The sequence below is a fragment of the Tenrec ecaudatus genome, chromosome 4 (assembly GCF_050624435.1).
Source record: "Tenrec ecaudatus isolate mTenEca1 chromosome 4, mTenEca1.hap1, whole genome shotgun sequence".
Classification (NCBI taxonomy): Eukaryota; Metazoa; Chordata; class Mammalia; order Afrosoricida; family Tenrecidae; genus Tenrec; species Tenrec ecaudatus.
Window position 1 is genome coordinate 303,031 of NC_134533.1, and position 21,960 is coordinate 324,990.

Below are 21,960 nucleotides of genomic sequence, written 5' to 3' on the forward strand. Positions count from 1 at the left end.
TCAGTAGGGTGTAAACCCCACCTACTGGAACCAAATAGATGTCTGCAGGCGTCCATTGTCTTTAACAGCAGCGAGTGGGGCCTGCCATATAGTCTGGCAATTGATTGACCTCTGGGAGGATGTGAGCATCTGACCTCCCCCACAGTTTACCTCTCAGAAAGTGTTTAGGAATTTCAGATTCTGGAGCTAAGGTCACAGCCATGAGCCATGGACAGTGGTCTAAGGAGCGGCCTCCTGGTTCCTACATAGAGGGCTAGGACAAACTAACCAGGAACAAACACGCCAGCATAGTAACATCCTACAGTGCATAGGGCCTGAAAGGCACTTGGGTTCCATTAAGCCTGTAGTTATGCTCATTACCTCTGATTTCAACAAAAGGACAATAAGATATAAAGGGGGATGTAAGGAAGTCAAGAGGCGCTAGAGACCAAATCAGTAGAATTAGAGCAAACAGGCTTTATTGGAGAGAAAAACCCAGCCTGGGCGAAGTCCCATGGTCCACAGTGTCTGGGCCGGAGGAGTCGCACTGCAGGCTACAGGGGTGGTGCTTATATATGGACAGGTATGTCCGGGTTTCTGGAATGTAAGGTGTTTTCCTGGTTCCGGGCATATTCGTGCCTGGTGCAGAGCAGTGGGCCGAGAACAAAGCAGGCACTGAGCCAGATGGGCATGCACAAAATGGGCCATGAGTAAAAGAAGGAGAAAAACTTGCAAAGCTGCTGACAGATTACATAGCCAGCCCTGGTCAGCTCCACAGGTGTGTGTGGGAGATTCAAAGCCACTTGCTGCTAGTTGTTTCAGCCAGTTCTGGTCAGCTCCGCACGGGTGGGGGAGATTCAAGGTCACTTGCTCCTAGAAGCGGCCTGGCATTGATCCAGCCATAAAGGGGAGGTCTCAGAAAAAACAAGGAGATCATCCTCCGATCAAGATTGCTTCTAAATATAAACGTTTTCAATTAGAAAATTCCCATCCGGACTGCTGTCATGAGGCCCGCACCCATTCAACTATCCTGGAAGTCTGAAGCCCCGATATGGGTGGAGCTGTGGTTCCTTCTCAAATGGGAATTGCACACTTGGCATGAGCTAGTTCAAGAGCTGATAAGAGAAGGCCCGAGGGAATAAGCTCTCAGCTATTGGAGTTCCCCTGGATTTGTAATTAAAAAGAAATCTATTTAAGAGCCATTAATTTGATTGAATACAGCCAATGTGCGCCCTCCAAACAGGTCCTCCACCCTTCACTTAGTCAGCGGATTGCTAAAGGCCAGCATCACTAGCAACAAGTGAGTGGGTATGATCCTTTAATCATAATTTTGCCATATACCTCAGCTCAGATAAAAACTCTTTTTTAGAGATTGTCACCCTCCAGGAAAGCTCTGGGAGTTTCATAAATGAACTCCGTGCATCTTAGTCTCATCCCATAAGCCGCTTGAGGGAGCCCCCACTGACTTGACAGAAGGCTGCAGTAACGCATAGCGGCCTACTGGGGTCCTGCTTCTCGACCCTGTCAAACTGTCACACCTCTGCCCAGAAAACAGAAATGTCCGCTCGTTCTACTATTCACAGATGTACAGCAGCCTATCGATGCAACCGGTGATTCAGTGTGTACAGTACGAGTGTGTTCCTCCAGTGAAGCAGTGGAGCTGAAGCCACATCCACACTCTGATGTTGGCAAGTTGTTCGCCACCCTCCAAACTCAAATAAGGCCCCGTCTCCATCTGTTCTTCGTCGGGCACACAAGGGCGCACACCCAGCTACCAGGGCCGATTTCTATGGGAAATTCCACAGCAGACAGGTTGGCTCAAAGGGCATTAGCTACTCTCACACTCTCAGAGGCTGAACATCGTGTACTGCACAGCAATGCTGCTTGCCTAAGACAAAGGTATCATCTAACGTGGGCCCAAGCCAGACAGAGCTTCAGAGAATCCATCACTCACTGTCAGCAAGCCTCACGTAGCAAGGGACCTGATGGAGCTAATCCACGTAGAGACCAGTCAAATGCTCTCCGGCAAATGGATGTCACTCACGTACCTCCTTTGGATGCCTGGGAGCTGTACACGTTACTACAGATTCTTGCTCAGAATGTTTATGGGCGTCAGCCATGGCTGGTGAATCCACAAAACAGGTCATCAGCAATTTACGGTCCTGTTTCACTGTGGTGGGCACCGCAACACATCTGAAAACAGGCACTGGCTCCGCTTACACCAGCAAACGGGACCTTCATTATCTAACGGGCGTCCCTCACGACCCCAAGACCAGGCTCGTGTCAAATGGGCACATGGCACTCCAAAACCTCAATTATTAAAACAGAAGGGGTGGGGCAAAAGGTGATTCTGTACATGACAAGCTTGATTTAGCTTTACTAACTCAAAAATTTTTCTCCCTACCACACACGTCTAACATTCGGGCAGATAAACACGTTTCTACCTCTACAGAGAAAGCTGATCCAAGGGCAATGGCATCTGGGATCTGGATTTGCTAACTGCCCTTCAGAGGGGCTATTTGCTTTGTGTCTTTTCAGGGGAAGGCGTGAGTAAATGGATTACCCCCTGGAGGCAAGTTCGACCCAGGAAGGAAGGAACGGCTGATGGCTTGACTTGGAGAATGGGAAGACAACCCCAAGCCCTTGCCTCTCCTTGCTACCGTTGCCCAAGACATCAAGGAGACCTCGCAGACTCGTGGGAATGGCAATGGCTGCCTTCCTGGTGCTCGTAATCTCTTCCGGCATTGCGGATGGTACCGGAGAGACACTCAGAAAGCCTACCATAGCTCAACATACTTATGCAGAAATGACTGGACGACTACAACAGACTGTTCATTGGCTAGAAGAGCAGAGTATGTATGGCCTTTCAAGATGAAAGATGTTACACTGCATTAGAGTGCTGCAGATTTTATGTAACCCCTTATCCATGTAATGTAACCTTCCAGGACTGGGCTCTCATAGATATCATTGGCAGAGATTTAAGGGAAACATCTCATTAGATGTCAATCTGCTAAAAAGGAAACGTTGCAAAGTCTTTCTCATAGCTTAGGAAACGGGAACATGTCATTAGAAATCAGACAGCTAAAAACAGATTCTCAATGAAAGAAAATCATGCAGCCTTGGTGGTTCTTTTGAATTTTATACATAAAACAAAAGGAGGATTATTTGTGGGGAGCAGAGAACATGAGGCAGACTAGCAAAAGAAACTCCTTTTTGGTCAGCTGCTAAGTAACTTGCCTGTTCTTTCCACCCATCTCAGAAAGCTGACTGCTGGTCAACCTGCCTGTTCTCCCTCCCCTGATGGGAAAGTCTGCTGGTGATTCATTTTAGAAAATACTCCCATGTTCACAGGTTCAGGACACTCCAATTAGTGTTGACTATTCCTCAATATATTGCTTGTTCTGATTCAGTCTTGTTCCCTTGGATGTTGTAGTTAATCTTGTCATGGTAACGTTATAATCTATTTGGTATTGTTGCTTTTATGATAAGAAATGTACCTTGCAATGCCTGCTTATTCCTCTTGAGGTCACAATTAACCCATTACGTTTGCTTTCTGCTTCTGTTCATGCTTACTTCAACCCCAGACAGGTGATAAGTGAGTTTTTCAACCTTAAAGATGAACTGAGATGTGAACTCAGCACTGCCATCAAAGAATTGCTTTGAGATCTAGCAGTCCACTTATAACTGAGTAAAGCCTCTTCTAAATTATCAAGACATGACAGTGGCGGTCATTGATTCACATCTCCAACAACAGCCTCACCTCCTCCCCCGCATCAAATTAATATATTTTTAAAATTCACTGTTTATATTTAATAATTTTTTAAAAGACCCTGGCATGTACACATGGCTGGCACATGCGTTTGTGCGTGTGCATGAGAGTGAGAGTGAACACCGTACCCCGCCAGACTAACCACAGACACACTCGCTGAGGTGGTGTGACAAGTAACACCCAAATCCCATCATCAGCAGAGACACTGATCCCACAGACTTAGAAGCAGCCGCCCAATGAGAACACACCAGCCGCTCACTACTTAGCAGGGTGCCCTCGCCGAAGAGAGCTCCCACTGCCCCTCCAGAATGGACAAATGACCTGATCTTCCTGGCAGGACATTGATAGACATCTGCTACCCTGGACCAGTGACATGGACTCCTTTGCTGACCGTACATATGTTCGATTTGCCCTCTGACTCCATATTTGCTGTATGGCTTAAGAGAGATTGGAGAGTGTGACTCTTCCCTCTGAGAGCCTCCAGGAGGCCCTCCCACCCGTGGTTCCTTCCCCTTCCACCGCCCCCCCCTCCGGAAGAGCGCATGTGTGGAGGGAGAGGGTGGGAAGGAAGGGTGTATGTTTTCACCTTCATCCCCATGTACATGTCTGACTATTGATGGCAGTGAAGAATAAAACCTAAGCATGAACAAGACAATTCGATGCTTCAGCATGTTTTATGGGATTTTCTTCAAACTGTGGGTACCCAGAGGTGGTGAAGTGACAGGATCTTCCATCAGCATTGTGGGAGGGGGTGGCCTTGGTAGAGAAGGTGCTGGTGGTTCTGCAGGTACTGCCGCACGATTGCAGATTAAATAAAGATCGGTTCAAGGCTTGGTCACGTGGCCCTGGTACTGTACACCCCCCTACCCCACTCCACCTCAGCATGCCTTTCCTCGGTGCCTTGAAGTTGCTGAAGACCAGACAGCTTGCCCCTGCCTGGCAGGGTGGTGGTGAGGTGGTGGTGGTAGATCACAGTCCATCCCAGGGTCAGCCAAAAGGACCCACGAGGCAGGCAGAGTCCACTTCAAATGCATTTAGGCCTGTCTCCCACCATCAACCTAGGGCTCTGAATGGAAGCTCAAATGGAATCCACTTCATTCACATGGAGACGCTAAGACGGATGGATCTTGGACTTTAGCTGTCACCAAGCGTGCCTTCCACGGACCTACCTAGTGCTTAGATGAGGTGTCTTCCTCCTTCCCCATGCAGGCACCACTGTCCATATTCTTTTGCTTCTACATTGCAGAAGACAAGCCATATGGATGCAACCAGGCCTCGGAAGCTGGAGAAGCCACAGAGAGACCCTGCCAGCACTGAGATACTTACAACGCCACTGGACCCAAAGACTTTCTACCCACTGACTTGTGATCGTCCTGCATTTGGTTTCATCACATGTGTATCATGAGTTTGAAGAGGACTTTATAGATTGGTATCGGACATATGGGCTAATATCGGACTGATGGCCTTAGACTGGACTGAGTTGGGATGTTTTCTCAATGATCAATTCCTCTTGTATATAAACCTCTCCCTTATATACATATGCATGTTTATGAATTTGTTTCTCTAGTCTACTCAGACTAACACAGAGACTGTGGCAATTTAGGTGAATAATGCCTTTCAAGAAATTTTTCCATTTCTTCTATATTTAAAATAATTGGAATATGATTTTTTATAATGCTGTGATTTAAAAAAATCTCATTTAGTTCTTTTGTAATGTCATCCATTTCATTTCTTACTCCTACTATTTGCTTTTTCTCAAGCCTTTCCTTTGCTATATCTGCCATTGGTTTATTGATGTCAGCTTATTGATGTTATCAATATATTTTCAAAGAGCCAACTTCTTTGTTGTAATGGTGTTTCTTGTAGTTTATTCTCTGAGTGGAGATGTGCTATGATTTGTCAGTAGGAATTATGCACACTGGTTCCTTTGTCAGAGGAGGCATCATCTGTGGGAAATATGACTAGGACTTTATTCCCTAACCTTTAACAGGGAATCTGGAAAGCTAGTATTCCATGACAGGAAAGCCACCACTTTGGTAAGTGATAAAGTCCAAACACATTATCCTGCTTTAAGTATCATTCCCACTGATTCTCCCCTAACAGCTCTGCTGCCTTTAAGTGAGCACATAGTTGATGTTCCCTCCCTACAAAAGCATAGGTGTAGATGCCCATTGTATTTTCCATAGCACCATAGGCATGTGAACACTGGGCAATGCATAGGGAGACACAGAGTGTGTGATGCCTTTGATTAGGATCTCGTTGAAGAATACTGAAAGTGCAAAGCACTGCCCAAAGAGCAAACACATCTGTCTGCGGTGAAGTACAAACTGAACTCTCCTGAGAAGCCAGGACTGGAAAGCTTGATCTCACATACTTTTGACACATGAAAAGGACTGAGCACTTCCTGGAAAAGGACATCGTGATTGGTAAATGGTGGGTCAGAGAACGCAGGAAGCACTTCAACAAGATTGACACAGTTGCTGCAACAATGGGCTAAAATATAATAACAAAATGATGGTGCTGGGCTGGGCAGTAATTTCTTCTGATACACATAGTTGCAAACAACTTGACAGTATCACAAACAACCCAACAACAGACATTTCAGTTCACAAGAAGAAACAAGCAGATTGAGTCAAATAAGTTACCAAGTGCAATTCCAACAGATTTATCTGAGGAAGAAACAGCCTTGGAATTGCACCATAAGGAAATCAAAGGAATGGTATGTGAGTTCCCTCACTGGATCCAATGAAAGACTAGGAAAGCGGCCGATGAATACAAGGAAAATGTAGAACAACTTTAGAGGGATTCAGGAAAACATCCAAGAACAAACTGATTTAATTCTCAAAACATTATAAAGCATACAAAAATATCACATGTAAATCCAGAAAATTAATACTAAGATTTCATAAATAGATAATACATTGAAAGGTCAGAAGACTAAGATTTAATAATTGAGATGCTAACCTACTGACCTGGAGGAAACAAACTGAAAAACACACAAATTTCAAATAAACCATAAAATCTATGTAGGACATAATAAAAAGGAATGACTTACCTGTGATCCAAATTCTACAAAAAGAGGAGGCAACCAAAAGCACAGAAAAAAATGTTGATGAGTTGCTAGAGGAAAGTTTCACTAACATCAAGAAAGATGAGAATCTGAACAAGAGTAGACTTCAAAAGGGAATCACAATCAACTTCCAGAAACCAAATGGAGAGAGTCCTTACACACATGGAGTAGGCTAGGCTTTCTAGAGAAGCAAGACCAGTGACTCTTTTATATGGATATATTTAGAAAGGGATTGTGTTCATCGAAGTTGACTAGAGAAACAAATCTTACACAAATCATGTGTGTGACAGAGAACCTTATATCAGAGATTAATTGCAAATTAAGGAGACATCCCAGTTCAGATTAAGTCCATCAGTCCGATATTAGCCCATATGTCTGAAACTAGTCCATCAAGTCCTCTTTCGACTCGGGCAGCACATGCAATGATGCAAATGCAGGAAGATCACCGGCCACTGGGTGAAAGGTCTTGTGGGTCCGGTGGAGCCAGTGGAAGCATCTCAAGACTGGCATGGGTCTCCAAGTGTCTCCTCCAGCTCTCTGAGTGTCTCAACAGTAGGAAAAGGAAGGCCGGGAGTGCATGTCCTGTCTCCAGGGAGGAAGACAGCAGTTCCTAGAATCCTCAGAAAGCCATGCCCACACAGAGTCATCACTGGCTAAGACCTGATTGACAGACTAGACTCCACCCCTTTGCTCAAATTCACAGGAGATTTCGTAGCTGCCACAGACCACCCCTTGTCAACTTGACACATTTACACAACTCTGTAGCCATATATAATTCTGAATCAATAATAAACTCGTATCTGTACCTAACAGGATAAAACTAAGATTATACAATTCAATACGTTCCAGCCTCATCTAAACATAATATTCTCGAAGTAAACAAAACAACAATATTCTATGCCTAGCAGTTGCAGTTAAGTGAACATCTACACCCCGATCCTATAATCCCGAGAGCATATTCCCCCACCTGTGACAGTGTGTAAGCCAGCCACTTCGTGTCTTCATCTGCCCATTTGAGGTATCTAATTTTTTACTGCCCACTTCCATCAACCTGTGCTCTGAGGGGACAAGAGTGCCCCTTGATGTGAAGAATCTACATTCCAGTTGGAACCTTATGAGTCCGCATCCATAAGCAAAGTCAAATCAGGACAGGCCGTCCATAAAGTCAACAGCAATATGCACCAGCTCACAGGCTCAAAAATCTCTTCATCTTGTAGGGTTCTGGTCAGTGCAGTGTAGCCCACATCAGTTAGCCTCACCAGGTTGCCCACTGACCGCCTCTTCTTTCAGCCATGGGCCTCCTAACAAATTCTCAACAACCCTAACCCAGGTGCCCAGGGAGCGGGGCAGGTTTCGGTCACCCAGGTTCCTGAAACCGTCAACTTGTCCTGTGAGCTTCGCCTCACCTCGAGGGGACGTTGCCGTCTCTGTTGCCACAGTGCACGTGGTTTCTTGTGTACTTCAGAGCTGTGTGTACAGTGCAGCTCTCCAGCGCCCACACATCAATTTGAACACTCTATGGGCGATGTGGCTCGACAGGTAGGCATTCAGCCTCTAACGCAGGTCCCTGGTTGGGACCCACCAGCCACTGCGCACGACCTGCTCCCAGGAAGATGACACCCTAGAGAGTTCAATGGGTCAGTCTGCATGTAAGCAGCTCCCATCACCACTGTCACTTAGTGTCCCTCTAAGTCCACGTGTGAGCAGGTTCCAACAACTCTGTCACCGTGTCACTACAAGTCTGTGTGTAAGCAGGTCCTGCCACCACAGCCACTTTGTGTTACCACGAGTCTGTGTAAGCAGACCCCATCACCTTTGGTTCTGTGTCATGTTTGTGAGAGGGGAAGCCTGGGTGGGAGGACGCTATCCACAGGTGTTACTGGTAGTCTCCTCCTGGAACAGCTCCTGAGGGCCCCAGTAATGGGAAGAAATCGGGCTGGGGCCAGCGGGACACCATGAGCCACCAGGTGGCAGCAGAGGACTAGAGGAGCGGGTTGGGTTGCCAGGGTCCCCAAACCCCTGAACTGCAGTTCCTGAAGGGACTGGGGGGGGGGGGGGTGAGGGAGGGAGGAGTTTCAGTCTCCTGTCTTTATCATAATCCACACCTCCTAGGGCCTTTCTCACACTGGCATGGCCACAGAGTGTCCCCTTTATTTCCTGAATTGACACCGGGATTCAGGGCAGGATGGGGTGGGGGGTGGCATTCAGAAATGCCAAGCCCCAGGACTCAGCACCTGCCCCGCAGACCCCTGCCCAAAGCCTCATTCCTGGGCCCTGAGCTAAGAGCCATCATGTTCTCTCCAATCCCAGAACCACCCCTCAGCTTCCAGTTTCAACTCTTTACCCAGAGTCGCAGGGCCCACCCCTAGTTTCACCCTGGGCTTGTTGGCACCCACATGGGAGTGACCTGGGAGCCAGGGTGAAGTCAGACACTTGGCTGTCTCACCACTTCTCACCTGCAGTGCCAGGGGGTGGGGTGGGGCGGAGCAGGGTGACAAGCTCACAGGGACTGGTGCCACCCACTGAGGCATAAAACCCAGAGCCCGACTGAGACAGCTCCACAGCTGTAGCCGCCTCCCACCATGAAGGGCAGCAACACCTTCCTGCTGGCGGCCCTCACCCTGCTCTGCCTCTGTGGTGAGTTTGTGCATGGGGGGAGAGGAGGGGGGACAGACTTAGTGCTGCTAGGACATGCCATGTGGGGGGGGGGTGTCTGGGTGGCAGGCACCCCTCTGGGACACTGTCTCTTCCATACTGCCATGCCATTGCAAGCCACCCACAGACAGACCTAGGCCTGGGCCCAGGTTTAGTGCTGGCCGAGTCCCCACCAAGTCCAATCCCTGCCTCAGCCCCAACCAGCTGCACCCCAGTTGGACCCCAACACTCCAGACCCAGATCAGACCACCTGGCTCCAAAGTATTCCAGCCACATTCCAGCCTCAACTATCACTGCCTAGTGATTCCAAGGGACTTGGAGGAGCAGTCTGGGGGCAGGCGCCACACGCGGGGAAGGACGGGGTTCCTGGGAGGGCTGGGATTGCCACACTGGGGTCAGTGTGGGGTCCCACTTCTGCTATCTCTCACCCGGCAACAGGGCTGGCCAATGGGCAAGACAATAATGAGTTTTTCATGGAGTTCCTGCAAACGCTGCTGGTGGGGACGGCAGAGGAGCTCTACGAGGGGCCCCTGGGCCAGTACAACGTCAACGCTGATGCCAAGTCTGCGATGAATGAGCTCAAAATGTGCATCGACGGCCTGCAGCCCATGCACAAGGCAGAGCTGGTCAAACTGCTGGTAAGTGACTGGGGCCCGTCACCCCGTCCCTCAAGGGCCTGCAGCCCCTGGCCTAGGGACATGCGAGACTGACTGCCCACCCCACGACCTGAACGTTCACTGGCACCCACATCTCCTCCCCAGCCACCCCCTGTCCTCTGGCTCTGACAAATGAATGGTCTCCTATCAAAGGACCCTGGTATCTTGGCTCACATTCTCTCTCTTCTAGGTGCAAGTGCTGGGCAGTCAAGATGGTGCCTGAATAGACCCCGGATGGCCCCAAGCAGCCCTGGTCACACAGCCCCAAGCCCTCCCCTCGTGCAATACGACCTCGATGCGCTCCGTCAATGTCAATAAAGCCTCCCCCAGCTCTGTCTCCAGATCTGTCTCTTCCACCCAGGGACTGCCCCAGCCCCAGCCCAGAGTCCTACACAGATGCCCATACCTTCTGGGTACACAGAGGGAGGGGTGCATGGGCCAGCAAACCACCACTAGGGAACTATAAGTGGGGCACAGAAAAAGAACCCTAGAAAGCCCAGGCGTCTGCAAATGGGCCCTGCTCCCCACCTGCCTGTGAGCAGCGTCCCCAGCTATCACTCCAGACCCGAGCTCAGAGGAATCACCAGTAATCAGGCCCACAGGGATTAGAGGCCATCAGAGCAGAAGCCCTGGGAGGAGGTCAGAAGAGTCACAGACAGGGAGCACTGCGGAGGAGCCCACCGGCTGGCCACATATGCAGGGTGGAACTCAGACCCTGGGCTGACCCTGACCTTGGCCCTGGCTCAAGGGCTGAGGTCCACAGGCTCTTAGCACCATGCTCCCTGCCCTGTTCCAGTCCCTTTTCCTGAACCCCACGAGGTCAGGAAGGGTCCGGAGGGAGAATGTGGCCAGAGCCTCCCAGAGGCCTGTGGCCTGGCGGCCATTGTCCTGTCACAGAGACAGGGATCTAGAACCCGAGCCCACAGAGGCCATTCCAGAGCGTGGGCAGTGCATCCCCACCTCATGAGGGGCCAGAGAGAAGCCCTTTCCCCCATGCTCTGGCCGTGGGCCCCGAGGCCGGTGGGGCTGAAACCCCACTGAGCCACTCAAGCCTGCGTGGCTGTCAGGAGAGGTGATGGCCCACTGCTAAGCGCAGTCCTTTCTCAGCTCCTTGGACTTCCTGCAGGAAAAAACACCTGGGGATGGTGCTGGGACCCACAGGGAAGGGGCGGACCTGAACGTCTCATCTTGGCTTCCTGTTCAGAGACCATTTCCCAATGCCCCACATCCTCCAATCCCCACTGGGCTCCACTCCCATTGCCTCTAATCCCACTGCCTAAACTACTCCTGCCCCAACTCCCGTCATGCCCCAACTCCTGCTGCCCCCAAACTCCCACCATGCCCCAACTCCCACTGCCCCCAACTCCACCGCCCCCAACTCCCACTGCCCCCCAACTCAAGCTGCCCTCAACTCTGACTGGAGGGAGGGCAGGAGCGGAGGGGAGGGAGTAGAGCCCAGGGGAACTGCTGCTGCCTTATGCCAACAGTGAGCCATGGCAGAGGAGGTGTGGGTGGGCGCTTGGCGGCCCCACCGCCCCCGGGGGCCCATCATGGCCCTCTACAGCAGTCCTGGACCCAAGTACCTGATCCCAGCGACCACAGGTAGTGGGGAGGGACGGGAGCTGGGAGGTGCTGAGCACAGCTGGGGGTGAGTGAGGAGATAGTGGGGGGGGCCCTGAGGGCAGAGGCTAAGGACAGCCTGCCCTGCCACAGGCTTTGTGAAGCACACCCCTACCAAGCTGCGTGCCCCAGCCTACAGCTTCCGAGGGGCCCCCCTACTCCTGGCGGAGAACTGCTCCCCGGGGCCCCGCTACAGCGTCAACTCCAGGATCCTGAGGACAGGCAAGGACCTCGGCCCTGCCTACTCCATCCTGGGCCGCTACCACACAAAGACCATCCTGACGCCAGGCCCTGGTAAGTCCCGCCTCAGCCTGTCCCCCTCCCTCCCCCAAGAGGGCTGCATTGAACCTGGCCTGAGACACCTGACCTGAGACCCCCGACCCCCTCTCCAAGTTCAGGCCCTCTCCTTCCTGCCCTGAGTCCCCTCCACCCCCACCCGCCACCACCCAGTGCTGGGCCTGACCCAGTGTGCTGGCACGTGGGCACCCATTCCGGTGGGCCTCAGTGCAGCTGCCCTGACGCCCAGGCTCCTCTCAGGCGACTACTTCCCAGAGAAATCCACCAAGTACGTGTTCGACTCGGCGCCCAGCCACTCAATCTCTGCCCGGACCAGGACGTTCCGTGTGGACAGCACCCCAGGTGCCAAGTCACCCACAGCTGCTGGCTGTGGGTCTTAGGGGGCCACTGGGGTGCAGGGCTGGTGCCCACTGCTAGCAAGACCCCGGGTCTCAGCTGTGGGGCAGAGCTGCGTCCATGGCTGAGGGTTACCCTTTTGCCAGGCCCCGCGGCATATGCATTGCCTGTGGTGATGGGGCCTCACACAGTGGGCAAGACTGCCCAGCCCTCCTTCTCCATCAAGGGCCGAAGCAAGTTGGGCAGCTTCAGTGACGACCTGCACAAGGCGAGTGTCTGGGGCGGGGGGCTGGGTGGTGCTATCTGCCCCTGGCACCCACATTCCGACCCTTCCCACAGGGCCTCTGAGGGTAAGTCAAGGCTCTCTGAGCCCAGACTCTCTCCTAAAGGCCCTAATCCCCTCAGCACCCCTCGGTCCCTTTGCCTCTCACCTTCCAGTGCCCCCATGCACCCACTTGGAACTGCAAGTCCGCAGTAAGTAAAGACCCTGTCTGCAAAAGCCCCCTTGAGAGGAAGGGCAGCAGGCGGAACCCCCGCAGGGCGAGGAGGGGCTGGGAAGGAGTGAAGCCAGCACCCAGCAAGGCAAGGACAGGAGGGATGACTGGTGGACAGGGGTCACTGAGCGGGCTCCTTTTTAGGGTGGGCACAGTGCCACAGAGAGGTGGTGGGAAGCACGTCACACCCGGCCAGAGCCATGAGCTCTGTGATGGCTGGGGTGGGCAGAGCGGCCCTGGTATTGGAGCTGCCCATTCCTGCCCCTCCGTTCTGAGCCACCCTGCTCCCCAGACCCCAGGTCCTGCTGCCTACCGCCAGACTGATGTACAGCTGACCAAGCTGAAGGCCCCACAGTACACCATGGCTGCCCGTGTGGAGCCCCCAGGGGACAAGACCCTCAAGCCAGGACCAGGAGCCCACAGCCCAGAGAAGGTGGGGGTTGGGAGGAAGAGCATGGGGATCCCAGCCTAGAGCGAGTGGAGAGTGGGGAGGACCTCCAGCCCACAGGGGTTCTGAGGACCTGGGGGAGCCCGCAGCAGGGCTTCCTTCTCCATGGCTCAGAGGTCAAGGCATTGAGGAGGCTCAGAGCAGGTGAGGTGAGGGGCAGGGAAGGGTCTTCAGAGCCCTGAGTGCCCAGGACCAGCCCAAGGCTGGCCTGCGAGCCATAGGTCAGGCCACAGGGTGTGGGCTCTGGAGGGTCAGAGAATCCCCAGCCACAGTGTGGGCAGGCAGGGGCTCTTCTCACAACCCCCCATCCCCACCCCTACCCCCAGGTGACGTTGACTCGGCCATGTGCACCTGTGGTCACCTTCGGCATCAAGCACTCTGACTACATGACACCCCTGGTGGTGGACGTCGAGTAGGTGCTGCAGCTTTGACAGCAGCATGTCCGCACCACTACTAACTCACCGGCTGCTACTGGAGGCCCTGCCCTGCCCACCACTGGCCGCCAGGCCTTGGGCCAAGAGCCTGGACAGTTGTGACTGGTCACTTTTCCTATACTACTCCCATTTGCTAATCTTATTTCCTGCTATGCCCAGATGTTTAATAAATCACTAATTCCATTAATGATGAGTTGTCTTGGGGACAAACTTTCCCAGGACCCCCGTGGGGTCTGAAGAGAGCCATCAGAGCAGGGATCCTCCATGCTGCCTCTCTCCGAGTGAGAGTCCAGCCGGAGATCGGGGCTGCATCACTCCTCTTGGTGGGAGGATGTGCAGTGGGGATGGAGGCGGTCACAGTACGGAGAAGGCTTCTGCCTTGGCCGGCCGGCCGGCGGGCTAGCTAACTGGCTGGCTGGCTTGGCTTGCCCTCAGAGCAGCCGCCCTGCTGTGTGGACGCCCAGCCTAACAAATGTGGTTGCTGCCTCAGAGACTGAGGCTCAGGTAACTCTGCCCCGTTGCGGCAGACAGTGCGCAGGGAAGGTGGCCCCAGGCTGGGTCTGGGAGGGGATCAGGAAAGGAAGGAAAAGGCCCAGTTGGGACGGGGAGGCGGGGGACATACAGGTACCAGTCGAGCCTGGGGTCTAGGCTTGACTGCACAGCTTTGAGGGACAAGCTGGGGGGCTGTCCACTCTGTGCCATCCAAGCCTCTCAGCCTTAAGACAGCTGCCTCTGCTGCTGAGGGGTCAGAGGATGCTCTGCCTGGACCCACCCTCTAGGGTCAGGGGCCTTAGCAGAGGAAGCGCGAAGGACAGAGGGCAAATGCGGACCCGGCTGCACGGTCACTCGTTAGATTTGACTGTTGAGGGTGCTCCGTGGACTGCACACGCCCTTTACTCCTTCCCTTTTGTGACTCCTCTCTCAGCGGCTCCTCCCCATTAGCGTCAGCTCGCTGGCCCGAGCTCCATCTCAACGTCTGTCACTATGTTGTGCTGTCAATATGACCCCATCTGGATCTTAAAACAATGTAACCCTTCTATGCAGACAGTTTTTCTCTAGTGAAGCTAAACGACTCCGGTTTGAGAAGACTTCGGGGTTCGATGATTTCCTCCGGACACTCACCACCCATGGGTCCTGAAAGTCTAGAGTCCATGTTGCGGTGGTTAGTGCCGTCAAGTCAGTTCTGAGTCCTAGGGTCCGCTGTATGCAGCCGAAGCACGGCCCGGCCCTGCCCCGCGTCTGTGCTGGAGCTCATTGCCAGGGCCAGCCCTCCTGCGGGAGGGGTTGCTGGCTCCCTCGTCATCCAGGTCTACACACGTAGGAGGTGCTGCTGCCATCTCTCGAATCTCGTCCCCCAAGAATGAGGCCAAGACGGGCACCCTCAAGAGGCTTGAGTTATGTTCTTTGGCCTTTGGGAACAGACATCTGGAAAAGGCACTTGGGGCTGGAGGCTGGATCGGGTACGGTTCCCACCGCGGCCCTCCTCGGACCCTGGCCACCCTCAGAGGATGCACTGTCATGATGGAATCACGCGGCACAGCTTGCCTGGCCATTTTCTGACCCATGCGGTTTTCACTTAAATCCGTATAAGCTCCTATGACTGTCCTGCCTCCTTTGAGGAAGTCTATCAAGAAAACACCCCTTTGTAACCCCCTCTGACCTCAGTCAAGGGATGCGAATCACCTCGTTATCAGACAGAGAACATCGTAGAGATAAAGGTAGTACATACAAATTTTATGTCAGCTAGATACTCCTGGCTGGAGTGGAGTCAACCCTGTCAATGAGGTCACAGCCTGATGCTGTCTCTTGGGGGCCAGGGGTGGGTGGCACATCTCATAAGTACCCTAGGAACCACCTCCTCCCCGCCCCTTTGCCTTCCTGCCTTCTGGGCCTGGGTCACTGACCCTAAGAGTTCTGGAGCCCTTCCACGTTTCCACTGACTGTGAATCCACAGTACTCTACACCCGCCAGCCTGTGATCTCCCTGCATTCTTCATCATTGCACGTGTCTGCATGAGTCTGAAGAGGGACTCGTGGTCTTGTACTGGACTTATGAGCAAGTTGGTCTAGGTGGGGCACTTTCTAGATATAGAATCACTTTTTGATACAAAGCTCGTTCTTAAACATAGATGATTGTCACTGGTCCGGTCAACTGGCCTCACACACTATCCATAGTTTATTATGGTTCCCACAGTAGAACTCCTTTGCATGTTCAATGAAACACAAGTAAATGTCTTTCTGGTATTCCTGTTTCTATTAGGAACACAATTTAGGGACGGAAGGGTAGTCCCTCCCATGCCTGCAAAAGTCACCCCATAAAGGAGCTTGGGAAGAAATCAGGGAACCATTAGACACCTATGAAGACCCCAAACTGAGCAAGCTCCTACTCAAGCCCCCGAGCCAGGTGGGAAGTACACCTTGGCAGTCCAAATGAGGCCCAGGCTCATGACATCACCTAGGTGGGCTCAACCCAGCCAATCAAGACAACCACTACCTTCAACCCCGTCTTCCCCCAGTCATGGGGTGGGCTACAATAAAGACAGGGAGCATGCACTAGGATACTCTCTTACTCTCTCTTACCCTACTCCTGGTAAGTGGTGGGTCAGAGGGTAGGGGCACACATGCCCCACTGGGCATGCCCCCTCAAGGCCTGCCCCAGACTAGCTTGGGGCCCACATGCACCTGCTCTGGGTCTACCTCAGGGCCCACAACCTCTGCTGCCCTTGCACACTCCTGCCTCTTGCTTCCTGAACCCCTTGGTCCCTGGGACACACCCACCCCAGTTCCGCATGTGTGGGTGCTCTTTTCCATAAGATCGCTCGTGCCCAGTGTGGACCCCTTTGAGACTGTAAAACCTGAAAGTTGTCTTTCATAAAAACCCACTTGGATTACAGAACGGGCTTTGGCGTGAATTCTTTCATTGTGTGAAGCCAAGAACGAGATCTTACCCACTTGAGAAACCTAACACTTGCATTCAAGATCCATCTGATATCAACAATGATGTCCCTAATTCCACGTCCTCTTCTGAATCTTGCCTGAATTTAGGGCAGTGTTAGATTTCTCTGGTGGGAAATACCTTGGTTCTTGGCTTCACATGAGAAAGAACTCATGCCAAAGCCTGGTTTGTGATCCAAGTGGGTTTTTCTACAAGATAGACATTTCAGGCTTTACAGTCAGTGAACACAGACATCCTCATGGGACTGCACATCCACATGTGGGAACCTGAGGCAAGAGAGACCGTGGCACAGCCAAGCAGAAAGTGGAGGAGCAGCTGAAGGGAAAGGGGCAGTGGTCTCCAGGTTCTGACCTTTAAGGCCTTTGATGGGAGATGTGGTCAATGGTACTGGTTTGACCCCATTGGCTGAATTAATCTCACCTGGCCTAGTTTGGGCCAACCCAGGTGTACCACACACCTGGCTCAGGCTTGAATTGGCGCATGCCCCTTAGGTTTCATTGGCTTCCAACCTCCTGTAGGGGGTCTTTAGGCATGGAGAGGAACAACCCCCTATCCTGCTACCTAACAGCAGCTCCCTGTCAAGGTGCTGTGGGAAACTGAAGACCTGGATGAAAGTGTAAGCGGCCTAACCTTTACACTGGTGACCACAGGGCTGGGAAGATCTATGGTAGTGTTAGAGCACTACCCTTTAATACAGCTCCTCATGTTGTGGTGACCCCCAACCTTAAAATTATTTTCTTTCTTTTTTTCAAGAAAGAAAAGCTTGTAGTTAGTTCAAGGATCGCTTGTTGGCCTTTAGGAGTGTTTTCCAGTCCAGTCTGTTGGGGCACCATGCCCTGGCCCCAAAGTCCACTTTCAGCATTCCCTGGGGACCTTACCGCTCCATTCCCTTGCTGTTCCGCTGCACTCCCCCATACTTCATAACTGTTATTTTGCTACTATTATTAATTGTAATGTAAATATCTGATATGCAGGATATATTTTCATTGTTACAAATTGAACATAATTAAAGCATAGAGATTAATCACAAAACAATATGTAATTATATATTGTGAAATATTTATTTCTAATTACAAAAAGATGAAATTTTGTCTTGAAGCATGGTGTAGCATGGGTAACAGTCTTAATATAGCAACAGTAAACTACATTGCTACATTTTGAGACATATGCGTAAAAAGCCAACCTCAGTGGGAAGGTTGAGATAGCTTCTTTCTCACCAGATCAGAAATTCTCGGGGCAGTCTCTGCAAGAGCACAACGAAGATCATCTTCCACAAGTCTGCTTCTGTATTTAGACTTGATAACCAACAAGCTGGAAAACCCTGTTTCACAAAGATATGTTGTTGGAAATGGAAGAAGAAGGCACAACTCGGTCGCAGACAGAAGAGCATATGACTGCAAATGCTTGATCCAGAATTTTGTAATTAGCATTGTAGAGAAATCAGTTCTCACTGAATCACTGTTAATAAGTTCAGTGCTTGTGCTGTCTCAGGAACATCTTCAACTTTGACTGTGAATGGGCTTCTGGAAAGTGCAAATAAATTGTCAGGTAGATTTGTAAAGAACAATGAATTTCATCTGCAAGCATGTGCAGGTGTTCTTTCACAGAAATTATCATCATAATCCTTTTGTCTGGTTCAATGTCATGTTCCCAAAGAAAGCAGATAAAGTAGGCAACACGTAAATTTTATTTTCATCTTTTTTTTCTTTTTGCCAAAGCTGAAGCTTCATTTGTAATGATCAGATCTTTTCAGACAAATAGAGGCATGTTGCATTTGGTCCTTGAAGTGATAAATTTAACTCATTCAAGATAGCAACCAAGTAAGCTATTTTCTGCAGTTCGTTTTTATCACTGAAAAGTGCTTCAAACTGTGCTCTTACTTTCTGATTTTAAAATGTTTGGAGTTCATCACGAAGCTCAAAAACACGTTTTAAAACTTTTACTCTCAACAACCATCTCGCTTCACTTTGAAATAGCAGAGCATTATTCGGCGCATCCAATTCATTGCACGGTTGCGAAAACAGTCAACTGTTTAAAGTGCTCACATTTACAAAATTGACAGAACTAATGACACTTTTCATTACTTCTTGTAACTCATGTGGCAGCGTCTTCGTTGCTAATATTTGCCGATGAATCATACATACAGTGAGTTCCAAGGACTTTTGGCGACTCATTCAATACCAAATCCAGATAGACATCCTAGTACAACTGTTAGGAGCACCATCTGTGCAAACACCACAAACCTTTTCCCAAAAGATCTTATGCTCTTTCAGAACTGTGTCAAATACATCACGTGCAGTAGTTGTCATTTCAAGAGGTTTGCAAAACAGGAACTCATCTTTAAAGTTGCCATCATTAATATACCTCACGTAAACCAGGAACTGTGAACAGTTTGCAACGTCTGTAGATTCATCAAGCTGGATGCTAAATATCGGAGGTGGAGCAGAGTTAATTTCCTGGATGACCTGATCAAGAACACCAGCAGACGTGTCATCCATTCTTCTGCGGACAGTGTCCTTAGATAAGGAAATTGCACTCATTTTCGTAATGAATTGTCTCTGATCACAACTCCAACAATGTCTTTGGCCACTGGCAACAGTAAATCCTCAGCAATGGTGTGAGGTTTCATATTTTGAGTGCCACCAAATACAAAGCTTCAACGGCTGCTACATTTTGTTTGCAGTACTTGCCACCAGGGTCACGTCTGGCTTTCTTGAGTCCATCAGCTTTGCTTATAAAAGAGTTAGTATCCTTGCCGGCAAAGCTCAGATGCTTGCTATCAAAATGGCATTATACTTTGTTCGGCTTCATAGATTTGGTCGATAGAACTCCACAACAAATAACACATTGCACTTTCTCAATTCCCGCTGTAATTATTGAAGGAAACCACACTGTAAAAAATCCTCACGATGTTTTCTTTTCTTAGCATTCTTCTCTACACGATCCATTGTCATGGGATGGTTTGCTGATGAAAATAATATATAGTTCAGTCAATACAGTTTCTTAAAGTTTCCTATGATTTACCATTCTCTGTTGTTTTGATTTTTACATACCTGTAACTATCACAAGGGGGCATATTCACATCAACCACAGTTGAATATAAAAAGACCATTCAGCATCCAGATTAAATTCCCATGGTACAGAATTTATTTTTTTTGCCGTCGTTGATCTTACACTACATGATTTCACATTTACCCAGTAATTATAATTCATGAAGTGTCGTTTTACCTCCAATCCTGCTGCTTTCAATGCAGTAGCTGCTTTTAACAGAACAGCTGCTCTCTACACAGTAGCTGGTCTCTACACGTGTGACTGGTCCACATAAGTACATGAGGCACCAACCCTGTCACATACACCTGCATTTGTATGGGGTGTATATGATGGGGTTGGCATGATGATGTCATCACGCCGGGCACTCCTATGTGGGCTTATCTGCATGTGGGTGGACCCGCCTGGAGACAATAGAGGAGTGTTGTCTCAGTTCCTAAGGCCATCAGAAATATGTGTTTTCCAATGGTCTTAGGTGACCCCAGTGAAAGTATCATTTGACCCACAAAGGGGTCACGACCTAAAGGTTGAGAACCACAGTTAGAGGGAAAACCTCCGTTCGAGAATACAGATGAAACTGATAATACACTTTCCCCAGATAAAGTTTTATCCTATAGACACCTGACTCCCCGCTACTCAGCTAATAGATGCCTATCTTTAAGAGCTGCCAGGCTCCCTTTGTCCCTACACACTAGGAGACAACTACTCCTTTGTCTCTTAGATGCCCGAAATTTATCATGAAGTATCCTCCAAAGAAACTCAGGCTATCTCAGATTCACACTTTGCCCAATCTCTTGTGTATGTGCCCGATGGAGGCTTGCATGCCTCACTACTATATACACTCACCTTTCCATAAACTCGCTGTCTTATTCCAAGATCAGAGGTGAGCCCTTGTACCTGTCTTTTCTGTCTTGTTTTCCTTAATTGCCCACACTGCTCTGAAAGACCTGTGGGTCTGGATCCCACAATACACTGCTGCTAATGTTGTTGAATGATCAGCAAATTGTTGCTTAAGTGTTAAGATGTTTTTATATAGTTTGAGCATTCTTTTGGGTCACCTTTTTTTTTTTTTTTTGAATAAGTAAAAAAAATGGATCTCTTCCTATCAGTTGGCCAAGTAGTTGTCTTCCAATTTTCCTGGCACAGACAAGTACTTCCAGTGTTTGACCAACCTGTAGAAACATTTTAATTGGTATTCCATCCATTCCTGGGGCCTTAGCCTGTTTCAGCACTGTTGGTTCTTGCTCCTATGCTCCCTCCTGAACTAGTCGAGTGTTGACTAGTTCTTATTGGGACAGTGACTGTGTCTTCCACCTCAGTGCAATCCACTGAGGAGTCCAGTGATGTGGGGCATGTCTAGATATTCCAACTAAAGTGAAGGTGATGTCGCATTTGGCGCCTCCCACCACCTAAGAGGAGTGCAGTTTATTAGTGGACTCTCTGGATTGGGGAGGGAACATATCCTTCATTTGGGTGTGCCGTTCCAGTCTACTTATCAGGTGACTCAATAAGCGACTAGTTTTCAATGGGACTCAGAATCAGTAAAGGATCTGCGACAGGTTTAGGCTGTGGTGGCACTAGGGCCATGTGATCCCACAGATCCAATGGTCCCTGAGTGTCAGTGGCGGGGAGAGATGCAGTTAGGAGTCTCCGGAAGGCCCTTATTGGCGCATGACTGTGCAGACACTTTGTACTTCAGAGCTAAGCTCTGTCATCTCTGCAGACGACGACGTTCTGTTTAAGAAACAACTTTTAGCCTGTTACTGGGCCTTAGTAGAGACAGAACACCTCACTATGGCACATCAAGTCACCATGTGGCCTGACCCCCAGGGTTATTAAGTTGCATGTGCACAGCAGTGCTGGTGAGGTAGCAGGACAGGGGGTTGTTCCTCTCCATGCCTAAAGGCCCCCTACAGGAGGTTGGAAGCCAATGAAGGCTAAGGGGCATGCACCAATTCAAGCCTGAGCCAGGTGGACGGTAGGTACACAGGGGTGGGCGGTACATCTGACTTGGACCAAACCTAACATGCTCTTTCATTACATGAAGATAGTGTGTGTTAGGCCCTGAGGGTCACGTAGGCTGCATGAAGCGGGCCCTCTGGGATCCACTTCTATCCCAGCACCATCCTGCAGCTATGGCATCATGCTCTTGTTCCAACTCATTGTGGCCTTAAGTACAACAGAACACCACTCAGTCAT

General features: G+C 50.2%; 2 protein-coding genes across 3 annotated transcripts; both read left to right on the forward strand.

The window, feature by feature from the left end:
• The first annotated feature begins 9,400 nt into the window (after nt 1-9,400).
• On the forward strand, nt 9,401-10,352 carry SCGB1C1 (secretoglobin family 1C member 1). The gene is made up of 3 exons (XM_075547930.1): nt 9,401-9,455; nt 9,912-10,111; nt 10,320-10,352. The coding sequence occupies exons 1-3, from the start codon at nt 9,401-9,403 to the stop codon at nt 10,350-10,352; spliced, it is 288 nt and encodes a 95-aa protein (XP_075404045.1).
• Nucleotides 10,353-11,622: 1,270 nt separating this feature from the next.
• Nucleotides 11,623-13,740, forward strand: CIMAP1A (ciliary microtubule associated protein 1A). 2 transcript variants are annotated; one of them, XM_075547931.1, is made up of 6 exons: nt 11,623-11,731; nt 11,843-12,043; nt 12,287-12,388; nt 12,529-12,650; nt 13,169-13,309; nt 13,651-13,740. In XM_075547931.1, the coding sequence occupies exons 1-6, from the start codon at nt 11,623-11,625 to the stop codon at nt 13,738-13,740; spliced, it is 765 nt and encodes a 254-aa protein (XP_075404046.1). The 2 variants fall into 2 exon arrangements, with proteins under 2 accessions (XP_075404046.1, XP_075404047.1); XM_075547932.1 differs by lacking the exon at nt 13,169-13,309.
• Nucleotides 13,741-21,960: the final 8,220 nt, after the last annotated feature.